Here is a 14,696-nt window from a genome sequence, read left to right on the forward strand (position 1 = left end):
TTCATCTTTTTCTCCTGTTTCTCTTTTTTAAACTTTTGAATATCTCCTTGTGTTCTGAAACCTATTCTGACACAGATTTTCATTTTCTTCCCATTTTAATGTCAGATCTTTAAACCATTATCTGCTAACAGCTTGAAATGTGTACATGGTGGGCGTAAGATTCATCAGTACGTTCAGATGTGCATGCGCTTCAGAGCTTGTGGGCATGCCTGTTGTGTGTATCTTCTAGACACACTAATCCATAGTCTTATGTCAACAGGCAGCTTTGCATGTACACACAGACTATTATTGTAATACATAATGTATTAGGATATTAGGATAATTATTAGGATAATACAATACATTGCATGAGGTATATGTATTACAATAAGTTATTTTTTATATATTTGATACAAAAGTAGGATGTAAATTGGGGGGGGGGGGAATTATACCTTTTGTAAAACCCAGAATTTTTTCAGTAAAAATCAGCTTAACCTGAAAACAAAGGGGCTTAAGCATAGACAATAGTCCTAAAGTATCTTAACTGCTGGTGTTAAAGCAGCTTGGGTTGAGCAGAACTGAAGTTGCAGCCAACATTTCATTTTTAAAGTAAATGTGATGGTTTAATAGAGTTAGGGCCCCATCTTGTAGGGGTTCACCTGCATGGTACCTGTTAGACTTACCATGGTTCCAATAGAGCCATGAGCCCCATGCGCTGACTTCATTGGGTCTCCAAACAGGCATGAGGATCTGCCTGCATGGGAGTTGTTGCTAAATCAAGGCCAGTAGTAAGCAGTTAGTTTGTATAATTAAAACATCATATGAACAGTAAACAGGACTTAATACCAAAGAATGTAACACAACAGTATGATGATGAGACTACCTGGAATCTAACATTTTTATTTCAACTCTTCCAAATACACACTAAAGTAAATAGATGATAAACAAAAACCCAGCCCATTCTCTGAGCATATACTCCTGAAAGATAGTAAAAAAAAAAAAAAAATTAAAAAAAAATAGATCTGGTTGAATTATTTAATTCAAAGTATTTTTTCAACAAAGATGTCTTATCTCAAAATGGACATTTCTCTATTTTAAATTAACTTTATCTGGTTTTCATCAAAATCTCCAAATACTGAAAAACTGATTTTTTTTGTCCAAAAGTGTTTGTCAGACTAATTTTTTTGTTTTGCTTTCAGCAATCCCACCCCTCACCACCACTTTTGGGGTCATGGGGGATTTATTGAACACCTAAACATTTTTCAAGACAATTTTTGTTTAAAAAAAATCACTAATTTTAATTAAAACTTTTCATGAAAATAAAGACAAATTTTGACCCGCTCTATTAAAGACATGTCAGTCTTTCCCTCTTCTGTGCAGGATCAAGAAATGGTGATAAGATCCCTTGGTGGTATGTTTATACACACAATGTTTAAAATGCAGAAGGTGGGTGAGCAGGTTGAATAATCCTGACTCTTGTGGAATTCATCCCTCTCTGACTATTGCTGAGCCACTTATGGGATGACTTCTATCCCTGTCTCTCGTTCAGAGTTACCTCTGTGGAGTAGATCTTTTTGCTTTTGAGATGCACCTGCTTGCATACATTATCAATCAATGTGTTGGTGTTGTATAGGGGCAAGTGCTGCTTTGGTCCTGCTTGAGCAGGGGCTTGGACTAGATGACCTTTTGAGGTCCCTTCCAACCCTGATATTCTGTGATTCTAAATGCATGGCATTTTCCAGGCAACTATAAAGGTCAAGCGTACCGAACACAACAGCGATTGTTGCGAAAGAGTCTACCCCTTTAAGGCCCCAATCCTGTGCAAGTGGACCCTTGTACCCACCAGACTGGGAACTAGACTCTGAGCCTGCAAACACATATGCACATGCCTAACTTTGCAGCCTGAGAGTTCAATAGAATTCACCTTCCATAAGACTCACAATACAGTAGAATTCCCTTGAATTCAACAAGACTGCCTACCGTGCATAAAGTTAAGCAGATGTATAGATCTTTGCAGGGTAAAACAAAAAGGAAAAAAAAGAAAAGAAAAAGCCCTGAAAGGGCATCAGAGCATGGAAGAGACGGGGGCCTATATGCTAAACAGCCTGAAAGCTGTTTGCTTTGTGGAGTTATTACTTCGCTGAAAGTAAGGAAAGGGCTAGGTAAGTGACAAAACAATACGAATAAAAAATATCCCCTGGGGTAGGAGTGCCAGACCAATCAAATAACTGTTTATACACGTTCATGGGTCCATGTCATTAAATACAGAGTAGGGGAGATGCTCTGGGGTTGATCAGTGTGGACATGCATCCGGCAAAGTGGGTATTCACCCACCAAAGCCTATGCTCCGATACGTCTGCTAGTCTACAAGCGGCCACAGGACTCTTTGCCGCGTTTGCATTTTATTTGTTGCTCTGTTGGTTTTAAGCGCAATCTCCCTTCCGCGTATTGGTTTGTGAGGGCTGCAGCCCCCCAGCCAACAGGCGGTGGGGCAGGGGTGGGGCAGCACAGGACCCGGCTCCTGCCCCCCGGCGCAGCAGGGAAGCGCGCCCAGAAGCGTGTGCGGGATCGGGCCCGACAGCCTCTCCCTCCAGAGGCGGGCGCCCGGGCTGCTGCCTGCTGCCCCAGGGCCCGCCGGAGAGCCGGGGCAGGGGCGGCCGGCCTGGCTGGCTGGCTGGCTAGGGGGGAACCTGCAGCGGAGCCGGCGCCGGCAGCCCGGGGAGGCGGCGGCCGGCCGGCCGGCCCCGCGCCAGGGGAGCCCCTGACGTGGGTGGCGCGCACAGGGGAGGAGCCCCGCGGCGGGCTGGGGCAGGCGGCTTTATCAGCCCCGCAGGTCGCCAGGCGAGCGGCGCAGGCAGGGCTCGGCGAGCGACGGGCGGCCGCGCAGCGACTCTCCCTGCCCCGGCTCCTGGCAGCCCAGCGGCCCCCGGCCGGAGGGAGCCGAGACGGGGCCGGGCCCCGCGGGCTGGAGCAGCGGCGGCGGCGGCTGGGCGGGCGCCCCCGGGAGCGCTCCGAGCGCCTGTCCGCTGCCAGCCCGGGGACTTGCCCGGGGCTCTGCGGGGGGAGGGCGCGTGCGGCGTGGCGGAGCGCGGGTCGTTCGTTCGCGGGAGGGCTCGGGACTCGTGATGCTTCTCCTGCCCCTGCTGTTCGTTGCAGCCTCCCTGGGAGAGGTGAGGACTTCCGCCGAGGAACAGGTAAGCGGCTACATCGCCCCCCCCCCCCGCTTTGTCCGCCAGGTTGATGCCGCCGGCTTCTGTAGCGGCGGAGGGGGGCAGAGCTCGGGTGGCTGGTCCGTAGGCATTGGCCCGTAGGGGCTAACCGCTCCAGGGCTGGCTCGGGGAGGGATGGTTGCTGCCGGGCTGCTCCCTCCGGTTAGATCGCCGTGCCGCGGAGCAGCAGTGCCTTCCTTTATTTTCACCTACATCCACCGACCCCTGCTAACGCTGGGGTTGGTTCCATCGCGTTTTCTTCAATGGACTGACTGTTAAGTGGCTTGATCTCAGAGGAATGATTGCTACCGAAGCTAGGCGCTTCCCCCATAACGTAAACCGTGATTAGTCTCTCCGGTGATTAATAATCTCAGCAGAGAGAGAGAAGACTTAAGTGAGCTGTAGCTCAGGAAAGCTTAGGCTCAAATAAATTGGTTAGTCTCTAAGGTGCCACAAGTCCTCCTTTTTTTCTTTTTGCGAGTACAGACTAAGACGGCTGCTACTCTGAAATCTGTTCGTTTGCTTAGCTCTCACCGTCCCTCTGTCCCCGGGGCATGTGGAATCATGAATGAATCTGGAAGCTTGCTCTCTTGTTCATAGAATCATAGACTATCAGGGTTGGAAGGGACCTCAGGAGGTCATCTAGTCCAACCCCCTGCTCAAAGCAGGGCCAATCTCCCTAAATGGCCCCCTCAAGGATTGAACTCACAACCCTGGGTTTAGCAGGCCAATGCTCAAACTACTCTCTCTCCCCCTTTCATTCTGATCCTTTAAGAAATCCATTCAAAGCGGGCTTTTCTTTTCAAGGTGCTTGTAATTGTCTTCTGGTCTCTCTCATGCCAGTGAGGAAACGCGTGGGCTGCGGAGGAAATCATTCGGCTTAAAGGGAGAGCGATCCATTATGCACGTGTCAAAAGGGAATTGCTTGCACAATCCTTTTGCTGCAAAGTTTGCTTTGACAGATGGGGGGGGGGAGGAGTGGTGGGAGCGTTTCCTGGCTTTTCCCTTTCTGAGCATGTCTCTCCGCTGCCCTCCCCACCCCCTTCTTTTTGCAGAGTTTAGTGTCCCCTTTTCTGTCCCCAGCAAGGTAAACCACAAACTTGAATGAGTCCTTAGTCTGGCAGCAGCTACCTTGAGTCCTATCCCGCAGCCAGCTGGGAGTTTTGTCATTGACTCCAGCAGGGTGCAGCAGGCTGCTCTGTCTGAATCCTGTGTATGTAGCTCTCCCATCTCTTTGCATGAGCTATTCAGCTTGATGCCTAACTGCCTGTATGTAGGGAAGGGTAGTTTGCTTTCCTTGGTTTCCCTGGTATCAAAACTGTCACCATATATGCCCGATTATTCCTTCACACGTCCACTCTTCAGGAATCATAGCGTTAATTCATTTTAAGGCCTTTCTTTGGCCACTGGAATTATTTTTTGGCACAGTGTCACAATTTATAGAATGGTTCATTCAGAATTAGGACTTCTTAGCTGCTCTATTTATGTTAAACTTATTATGGAGTCTATTCGTATATTGGTGGGAACAGCTGGTTATTCAGTTAGGGAAAAACGCCACCTCAGAAAACCAAAAGCAGAAATCTACCAACAGTGCAGTACAAACCAAGTGATTTTCCACTTTCCAGAAACACAAATTTTGCAGTAAGTAACACAGCACATAATAATTAAACTAACAGTTTTGTGTGTGTGTGTGTTTTTTTTTTTTCCCCTCTGCAGGCTGGTAAAGAAGGAACGATCCAAATAGGTAAGAATCGTTTTTGTTTTGCTTTTCCCCCGAAAAGGAAAGTGAAGTAAATAAGCTCAATAAGTCAGTTTATTTAAACTTCTTTTCTTGAAGAAGACACTGTTAGTGCATGTGCAGACTAACAACATTTTCACACTTGAACCATAGATTCTTCCTTCCAGCAGAAATGTATAGATCTGCAGTAATGTAATTTGTCTTTATGCCCTCTCATTTTCACCCTCACACTTCAACAAAATCTACGCTTTCCTTTTTAAAAGAACAAAACCAACAAAAGTTTAAAAACTGGAGCACGGTTAAACTGGCCGTTCAAATCTCATGGTAAATCAGATATGTGGGATTCTTTTTGTCTGAGTACTTTCCTGAAAAAAGGAAGCAATACTTACTCAGTTTTGGGAAGGGCAAAACATGTTTTTGGACAGTCTTGATATCGTGTGTAAGCATTTAACGTTTTTTTTTTTTAGCAAGACATATTTTGTTATGATGACAGTGTGGAATACAGGGTGAATAAGGGACCTGAAGAAAAGGTTTCTCCCTCAGTATCCATTGGTCACTTTAAAACCTTGCCATCTCTATTACAAATTTAAATCACTTTGTTTTTGAACTACTGCATTTCTCAAGGGATAGTGGTGAAAAGAAGAGACTGGAAATTCTGGAACAAATACTGTGCTGGTGCAAATGGGAGCAGTTCCATCGATTTCAGTACAGCTGTGCCAGCTGAGAATTTGGTCCTCTATCTTTATGGAAGGGAATGTGTTCTAGCTAGCAGAATATAGGAATAGGTGTCTGGTCTCTTGGATTCTCTTCTTGGGTTAGTATTTGACCTGGGGAGTGTAACCGTATGCATTCCTCCATTTACCCATCTGTGAAAAGGGTGTTTATAATACTTCCGTGGGATGTTATGAGGCTTACTTAATGTTTGTTACAGTGCTTTGAAACTCTCAAATGAAAGGTCGCTATATAGGAGAGTAATGCTTCCACCCCAGCAAAATCTCCCAATTTGAAGTTTTAACCTTCCAGCATATGCCAGGTGTTCTGAAAGCAAGTTCAAGCATTTTCCTGAGTTGTGGAGGTCTTTCTCTTAATTTTAATTCTGGCACTGAATTCTAATGTGTTGAGGTTAATTTCTGATACTACCTCTGAGTAATGGGAAATGAGGCACTTGTGTGGGTTTATGTTTAATTGGCAAACCCTTTTTTTTTCCAACTGTGTGCTGACCTTGTGTTTTGTTTTTGGTTGTTTCTATGCAGTTTGGATTGTTTTTGCATTTCAGTAACCATAAGCTATATGGAAATGCTGCTCTTAGAAATTATATCGTACTTCAGGAAAAAAAATCCTTATCCTGGAAAATAGATCTTTTCTCTCTCTCTTTATTTTGTCTTTTTCATGTCTCAGTTGCCACGGTTTGAGAATGTTCTTGAGACACCCACAGAGGCTAGGGATACAATCTTGCATACATGGGGCAAATGTGTGTCTCTGTGCATAGCTGGGCATAACTGGGCTGTGTGCTCCATAGGGGATAGATCAGGATAGAATTCTCCTTTTAATCCTGAGGTGGTAATAGGAGCCTGTGCAGTTGCTGTATTGCTTCCTTAGTAATCTATTGCGGATTCACTGGTCCTACTCAAGGCCATCCCTAGGTGGGTGTGGGGCTTGGAGTGGAAGTGACGAATCCGTCACCTCTGGAACCGACCCGTCCCTTCCGGGACTAACTGCTTCAGCCAACAGCACTGGCCTGCGGGGCTTCTGAAGCGTGGGGCCCAGAGCGGTTGCCTCAATTTGCCATACCCAAGGGTTGACTCTGGTCCTACTCATAGTCTGCGCCTGTACCCCAGCCTATTTTCACAGTGGTGTGGCTGGGGCTCCTGTTGAGCATAGCTGCATAGTGCTTGACATCTTGTGAGAGCTCACTGCAGCCTACTGTCTCCTGCATAGTAGAACTACATTGATTTCATTGCCTTCAGGCTCCTCTGTGACTCTTTCTTGGGCAGGTAGATTTGGCCCATAAGCTTCTCAGATCTTCTGCTTTTGAGGAGGCTTACCAAACACGATTGTAAGTGACTTGCTTTACCTACTGCATTTTCCTGAATAGATAGTGTCTTGGTGGAGAAACACTTTTGCATTTAAAACATATCTGGTGCTGGTTTTTGCCCTAATTTGTACTGAAAGGGCATTTTTAAACCATTATTTTTAAAATGTCTTTGGTCCTGTGAAATCTGATTGTTTTTGCTGTGAAATACGTACAGTGGAATCTGTCTTAGAACCGTCTCCAAGTAGGTAGCAACCACTTTCAAGTATCCTCTTGCAGCTTCCTGTACACTTTTCTTTGACCTTTAGTCTATGGCTGCCTCTATTAAGCAGCTGATCTTTGCTTGTACCCTGAGTGGTCATTTAAGATGAGTTTAATTGTGTAGGTTTGTTTTTTTTTAAATACACCCACACAGAATGTATAAACACAGTGAACTGCACTAAAGTAATGTATTAAATTACTACATAACTTAATTCAATGAGCAGGTGCACAATAATTGTCAAGCAGAAATCTTATTGTGAATGATATGACTTTTCAGATGTTGGAATTAGAAAAGCATTCTTGTGAGACGGTTTCGGAACTTGATTTGGTGCAGCTTCTCCATTCTGTGTGCTCCAGAATTCCACAATGTGTGCGTGCTGTGAGCTGACAGTGCTGTTCTTGCTACCACTTGAAGGATGCTTTGGTTTCCAACTCTGAAATGACACTGGCAGGCTGCCTTTGGAGAGAGTGAACAGCTTGTCGTCTTATCTGCATAAAACAGTTTCACTGGAGTGATGCAAAGGGTCTGTCATGCTACAGGAACTGTGAAAATACCAGAGAGCATCCTGTATGGCCACTCAGGAAAGGAATACTTGAGTTGCTAATAGCACTGGGTCAAGTTCACAGTACAGGAAATGGAGTCATTGAGGGCAATAATTCACTAGCCACTAAACTGGAGAGCCTCAGTTTTTGTTTACCCTGCTTGAGAAAACTTGAATTTGATTTTTTTTAGAAGTGCTTAAACAACCACAGCTCCTACTGATGTCCGACCCATTTGGGATTCCTGAGGGTACCTTTCTTATTCCATCTTCTGCTTCCACTCACTCAGACCTTGCTTCTGGCCAAAAAGTGCTAGATACAGCTCCCTCTGAAGCATGTATGTGATGGTTCTGAATTGGCTGGACTGCTCAGAAGAGAGCAACCAAAATTGCTTCCTAACTTCTTAGGGCTCTCAATACTTAACACAGGCAAGGGCAGTAAGATTGAGTCCCTAGTTTGGATTGTATCATTACCCTTCTCAGTGTTGAGAAATACTTTTGCTAAATGACTGGAGCAGTTTTGCCTCTGCCCTTTATAAGGCTTATCACAGTCTCTGTTCTACCATGATAAAAGTGACAGATGTATTAGGAGTTAAGCATTTACTTCCTCTGAAAGTGTAAGAATTCTTAACACTCATTCCCAGTTTTTCCCTTGAAAAATTGGCTCTGGATGCTCCCACCCTAGATATATTACAGTATGCAAAATGGTATGCCCCTTTGTGCCCAATAAGCTGATAATGTGCTACGCTGGTCCTTTCAGCTTGGAGGGTATCTATTCTACACGAATCCAAGTTTTGTTACCACTATCCTTCTCATATGATGTGGGTATAGTGTGTTTACTGATGAAATGACCAAATAACTACCTTCTCCAGTATTGGATACTGTCAGCTTAGATAGTATGTAACAAACAGTAGTTATGGTGGAAGCAAAGGAGCCATACCTTTGTGGTAAAAGTAATACAGATGTCATGTCATATCCCTGCAGGTTTCCAAGCTGCTACTTCTGCCTTGGAATATTACATGGTAGCTATTGTATTTCATCCTGCAGAGAAGCTATAACTTGCTGTCATGCTATGATTAATTCATCACTATGAGCTAGATTCTGCCACCCTGACTGGCACTAAATACACTGTACAACTGCTCAAAGTAATCAGTGAAGGGACTCAAGTAGTCAGATACTACTCAGGTGGCAGACCGTGGCCCTACAACCTCAGTGCAGATTCAAGTTGGAGGATAGAAGCCCTTGTTTAAATACTTATTTACTGGTAATAATTAGCAAAGAAAAACTTCTGAAATATTAAACCAAAAACTTTACAAACTGGCTACCTTTAATTAGACATCTAAATAACTTGTCCTGATTTCCAGAGGTGCAAAATACTCATTGCCTTCAGTAGAATTTGTAGGCATTCAGCATTTCAGAAAATAAGCACCTAAATAAGTTGACTTATCTGTGTATTTGGTGCTTTACTTTCCCCAGGTTCCAAAATTTGGCCAATACATTCTATTAAAAGAAAAAAATCTCCCATAATGAAACAATTCCTCTTTCAAATGCAGTTGTGCAAAGAAAGTGTAGGACATTTGAATCTTAATTATCGTTCGTTCTAATAAGGTAAATAACGTCAACTTGTGTGGTTCAGACGTGCTAATGCTTTAATATTGTTTAGATTTAAAAAAATATTATGAATATATTTTTCTTACAGATGCATCTTTTACCTGACTGTGTTTTGGAACGCTTAATAAAAGAATGTGATATTTTTATAAATGAACAATTTTGAACATAAAATTCACCTCTTTCTCCTCATGCTTTTCACTGATTATTAGTAAGACTTGGAATTAGCAAAACAGTGCAGCTTTGAAAATGGAGAATCTGAAAAAAATAACCCCTACAGATGGAATAGCATTTCCATAAACTGTAGTCTACAAAAAAAGATGACTGAAGTCAGTGGAAGAGTTTGGCTCTCTTCAGTATTTAAGCTTGTCACATTTAATTTTGATTGCCTTTGAACAAATGAGACTTCCTTTTCCAGTTCAACATTTACAGACCTTGGAAAGTCCTCTGCTGATGGCAAAAACTTTAATATGTCTCTTCCCACCCTTCATGCCCACCTCCTTGTGGTCAGCTGGCTGTTCTCATTATTAATGACTGCAATTTGCTTGCCCCCACAAACTGAAATCTGGGAACATTACCATAAAAAGTACAAAGTAACTTCTCAGATGTGCTGCAAATTCAGGCTTTGCTTGTCAGGCTGTCATTTGTGCATTTTGGATGTCTGCTTGTGTGAAAAATACACATATTCTGTTGTGGGTAAAAGTAAGAAATCACCTGTGTTTTACTGATCTGTAAGTGAATTTTAAGTAGAAATGGTCCTAAAATGTGAAATTTGGATCTGGATATTTAGCCCCACTGAAATTTGGGGGATATTAGGATTGAGAGTTTTGTTTGGGCCCAGTGACAAAACTTGGATGTGTTCAGATTTGAACTTCTTTGCTTCCTATTCCCTGCTTACTCCAAAAAGCAAACAAATACTCTCAGGAAAAAGTGGAATCTGGAGTTTTGATTTGGTTCCATCTCTAACTCTCAGGATAAAATTTTTTGATCCTTACATAAAATTCCCAGTGATTTTTAAATGGGAGTCCTGCATGAGGTAAGGATTACAGGATCAGGCCCTAAAATGGTACGCATAATGTTTAAAAGCATTTTTAATGCTGATGTGACTGTATTGATTATGGGTGAGAGTGAATGCCTCCTTCAGGAAAGATCCCACTGTGAGTTGGTAATTTTAATTGTGGTATGCATAGTAGTTTTCAGCACAATGAATGGTATGAATGACTAGGGGGTATGTTCACTAACCTTGACTGCAACATTTCCAGAACATGCTTGACAAATTTCCATTTCCATGCACCAGCTATTAGTACATTATTTTTCCTGACTGCCTCTACTGTTAGTAATATCCGTTAGAAATTGAGGAAATTTAATGCAGAATCAACTCGGCTGCAAAACTAGGTAATCCCAACTGTGGGGAATGGGTTAGTGTTCTGAGACGTGAAGCTGTCAGCGACAGTAAGTGTCATAGAAGGGGCACTATTTCAATCTTTGGAGTGGTGGAAAGGGGTGAAGATGCCAAACTGTATATCGCAGCCTGTGTTCTGAAGCCAGGATTGTGTTTTACCATGATAGGGTTGTGGAGGGTTTTTTAGAGGGTAAGAAATAGATTATAATTAGGAGAAATAGTTGAATGTAGCAATTGAGAATTTTCCAATTACATTATCAGTACTGGGTAGTCTGCATAAATAGGTTCTGGATTATTCAGTGGATTGATATTGGATACGAGAGCCTTTTACCTCTGTCATACATTCAAATCTGTTTTAGGTTGAGAATGGATAAGTTTTAATGCGTTTAATTAAGTATGTTTATTTAGAGGTATTTCTGTGGCGCACACATCGGTATCTGAGCCACTCAATAGTAAAGATATATCAAATGCTACCAAGAAGGTAGCACTGCCCTCTACCCCCCCTCCCCCCAACACCCACTTTATAGGAATCGGGACTGGTTAATTCTTTTTGCATTGGCTGTCTTTATTACATGATCATTTGAGGAAATTCTGCCTTGAGCCAAGTGTGCCTCACAGCATGCTCCATAGGTGGTAAGATTTATGCTCAGACTCATATCCTGCAGCAGTTTGGTCCAGAATCATTGCCCTTGCACAGGGAATGCCATTCCTTCTACCAGCACAGGAAGAGACCTGGACATCTAATAGCCTGATTCTCCTCTCAGTGATGCTTAGTGTAAATTGAGAGTTAACGCCACTGACTTAAGTGGTGTTACACTGGTGTAAAATCAGTATAAAGTGGAGAAATAGCAGGCCCCAGTATATCCTGGTTGAGGAAATATGGTGGGAAGTAAAGAAACAGAGACCCTCCCTTGGGTAACTTAGCCATAGTCCACATGAGGCTTAAGTTCAGGATGGTTGGCCATTAGGTGGTTATTTGAAATAAATCATAGCTGTCCTTTAACAGTTAACTTCCTACGAGACCGCTATCCATATACCACTAAAAAGCAAGTTTGTTGCCAGTCTCCTAGAAGATGGACTGCATGGGAAGGGAGGAAAAAAGTTGCCCTCTCCCAACTAAGTGGCTCTTCCAGGAGACTGGTGAGGAACTATGGGGTAGCATGCACTGCCATTGCTTGTCTTGTACCTGTTACACAGCACACAGAGGACTTACATTTCATGGACTGTCATTCTGGCACGCTTCGAGCATTCTATTCACTCCTGCAAATATGTGCATCTAGGACCCAATTTAAAGCCTACAGATCAGCTACTTTTGCTGCTTATCAGGTAGGAATTGTGGCTCAAATCCTCTGTTCTGACCAGTGGTGGCAGATAGAGGGCAGGTAGGCAAAAGTGGCTTTAACCCACCTTTACTCTTCCTCCAGTCTGGACATGCTTACCTGCTAGATGCCTGGGCTAAGTTAGATCTGCCCCAGGACTACGCTGATTTACACAGCCTCAACAGCTAGGCAGCTGGGGGTTTCAGCAATGTATAGAGGCATCCTAATTATGCCTCCTTTCTCCCCTGTGCCTAGGGCAGGGAACAGTGATGACACAGAGCCACCAAAGCAGATCCTACACCACCTGAGGATCCCTCCTATGGAGGTACAATTCACAGGGTGTTGGATGTGCTGGCTTTACAGGTGCCCTATCACTGGAGCAGGGTCCAGGATCTTGCCCAGCATCTCTCAAAGTTGGTTTTCTCACCTTCTCCATTCTCCTGTGTCTTTTACCATATCCTGCTTCAGGTTTCAGGAGGAGGAAGGGAAAGAGTAGGTCAGTGGGTAAAAAAGACCTCCATTGGAGAGCCACAGAGGGACATGTCAGAGCCGATAGGATTCCCGTCCGCTCGGCTGTGTTAATACAGTGACATGTTGAATCATTGCAGTGGCATTTGCTGGGATGACTCTAGCTAAGAATCCCTCGGGTTTTATTTTTACACTATAAATCAGTTTTCTGAGAATGCCGAGTTACAGTACAAAACATGACACTTTCTTTGGGAAGCTGCCATGCAAGGAAACAAACTACTTTGTTTAATGCACATGTAGAACAATCACATGGGGTTTTGTAAAGGAGAATCCGAGCAAATAGGTGTTCACTCATTTTTGGCACTTACACATAAAGAGCAAGGAATCTCCTGAGTACTTTGAAATGGAAAAAATTCAGGCCTTTGGTCTCCACTATGTATGAAGCCTAAATCATATGGGGGTCATGTGCAATTGGACACATACATTTGCACCTACCTAATTTAGGCCCTAGAGCCTTACAGTCAAGGTGCCTATCCTGGCATATCTTCATATGTTCAACCAACTTTGAAAACTGGGCCCATGTTCAATTTTATTTATTTATTTTTTTTAGTTTAAACATCCTTCCTATCACATGAAGGTACTAAACATTTGTGGCTTTTTATACAGATCATTGTAATAATATCTCTGTGCTTAGAATTGAAGTGATGTAATAAGATGAGTAAATATGATGCATTTAAAGGGCCAACTTCTGGTTGCATTGAAGTCAGTGGAAATCTTGCAACTGATATCTGTAAGCCTGAGCTTTGGCTGAAATTGTTTTCTAAATACATAACATGATGGGCAATATTCTGTCGAATACATTTTCTCTTTCTGTTTGGATCTCTTCATGTTTATTTACAGGGGGAGAAATAATTCTGTGGTTAAAATTGCTGTGTCAGAATAACAGTAAAGACCTGACTGTGGCACAAAAGGAAGGAAGTTCAGGATTGACTTTGAGGTCAAACAGAGTGGTGACATAAATTAGATTCCCTTACACTAACTAGGCCTGCTTACACCCATTCTATCTCTATAAAAGGGAAACTAAGTTGGCATAACTCAAGTGCTGTAAGCAGTTGGTCATTGGGTCCTCTGCTCGCCACTGGGTGGCACCTCCCTTCTGTTGCGGTACGGCTGCTTCGTGGCTCAGCCCTCTGGCCAGCTCACCCTGTGATTTCCCTTTCTGGGGGAGTCTTTCAGAGTCCTTCTGCACCAGCTGCATCAGGCAGTCTGCATGCCCGTTCCCCTGGCTGTGTCATTCCACAGTGAGTGGGGCAGTCTTCCCGTTCACTGCACCTAGCAATACCACTCTGCAGTGGATGGTAGGAAACCCAGGCCCACCCACTACCCTGGGTTCTAGTTCAGGGCCCTACAGTGAGCAGTTAAGGTCTGGGACTTCACCATACCTACTGCTCTGTTTTTTGGACTCCTTCCTACCATGCTGCTTTAAGCTTCTCCTTCATGAGCCTTCCTAGTCAGTAGTTTCTCCTGGGGCTACTAGGTAAACTCTTCCACCTGGGTTCCTATCCCCTCTTCCTTCTCCCTTTCCTCAAGAAGAGAGAGAGTGCAGGCTTCTTCTCTGCTGTGTTGCCAGCCTCCTGGCTTTATAGAAGCCCTGTCTGTTCCTTCACAGGTGAGCTCCCATCTAATATAGTGCTTTCCACACAGCCTAAATCTCCCTCTCTTTGCAGCTGAATTGGCTGATTGGGCCCAGCTGGCCTACTTCAGCTCTCTCTCTGGGCCGGTGTGGGAAGCACAACCATTTCATAGATGTAAATTAAAATACCTCCAACCCTACTTTAATTTATATCTTCTGGCCCCTCTGGTAGACTCCTTTATACATCAGTGGAGTGAATGTAAGTAGTACTAAGGGCTTTTAAGTTAGTGCGTAAGGTTCGTACTTACATCGCCTCTGAATTTAGGCCTCAAGTGCATTATTCACTTTATATCTCCTTGGTTTTCTGGTGTCTACTGCATAATACTAATCATGGTTGGGAAGAATCCGCAATACTTACATACAATGGATGAGTCCATGACACAGCTGTAAGTGAATTTCTTTGCTCATCATTATTTTGGTGGTTTTCTATTCTGTAACTACGTATCTG

At 43.6% G+C, this 14,696-nt stretch overlaps 1 protein-coding gene across 1 annotated transcript in view; it reads left to right on the forward strand.

The window, feature by feature from the left end:
- The first annotated feature begins 2,981 nt into the window (after positions 1-2,981).
- Positions 2,982-14,696, forward strand: part of ADAMTS3 (ADAM metallopeptidase with thrombospondin type 1 motif 3) — a 187,216-nt gene continuing 175,501 nt past the window's right edge. The window contains 2 exon segments of the mRNA XM_084625921.1: positions 2,982-3,173; positions 4,905-4,932. Of these exon segments, the coding sequence (XP_084482047.1) occupies positions 3,105-3,173; positions 4,905-4,932 (97 nt within the window). The 5' untranslated portion in view covers positions 2,982-3,104.

The sequence above is a fragment of the Lepidochelys olivacea genome, assembly GCF_965140295.1.
Source record: "Lepidochelys olivacea isolate rLepOli2 genome assembly, chromosome: 4".
In the NCBI taxonomy this organism is placed as follows: Eukaryota; Metazoa; Chordata; order Testudines; family Cheloniidae; genus Lepidochelys; species Lepidochelys olivacea.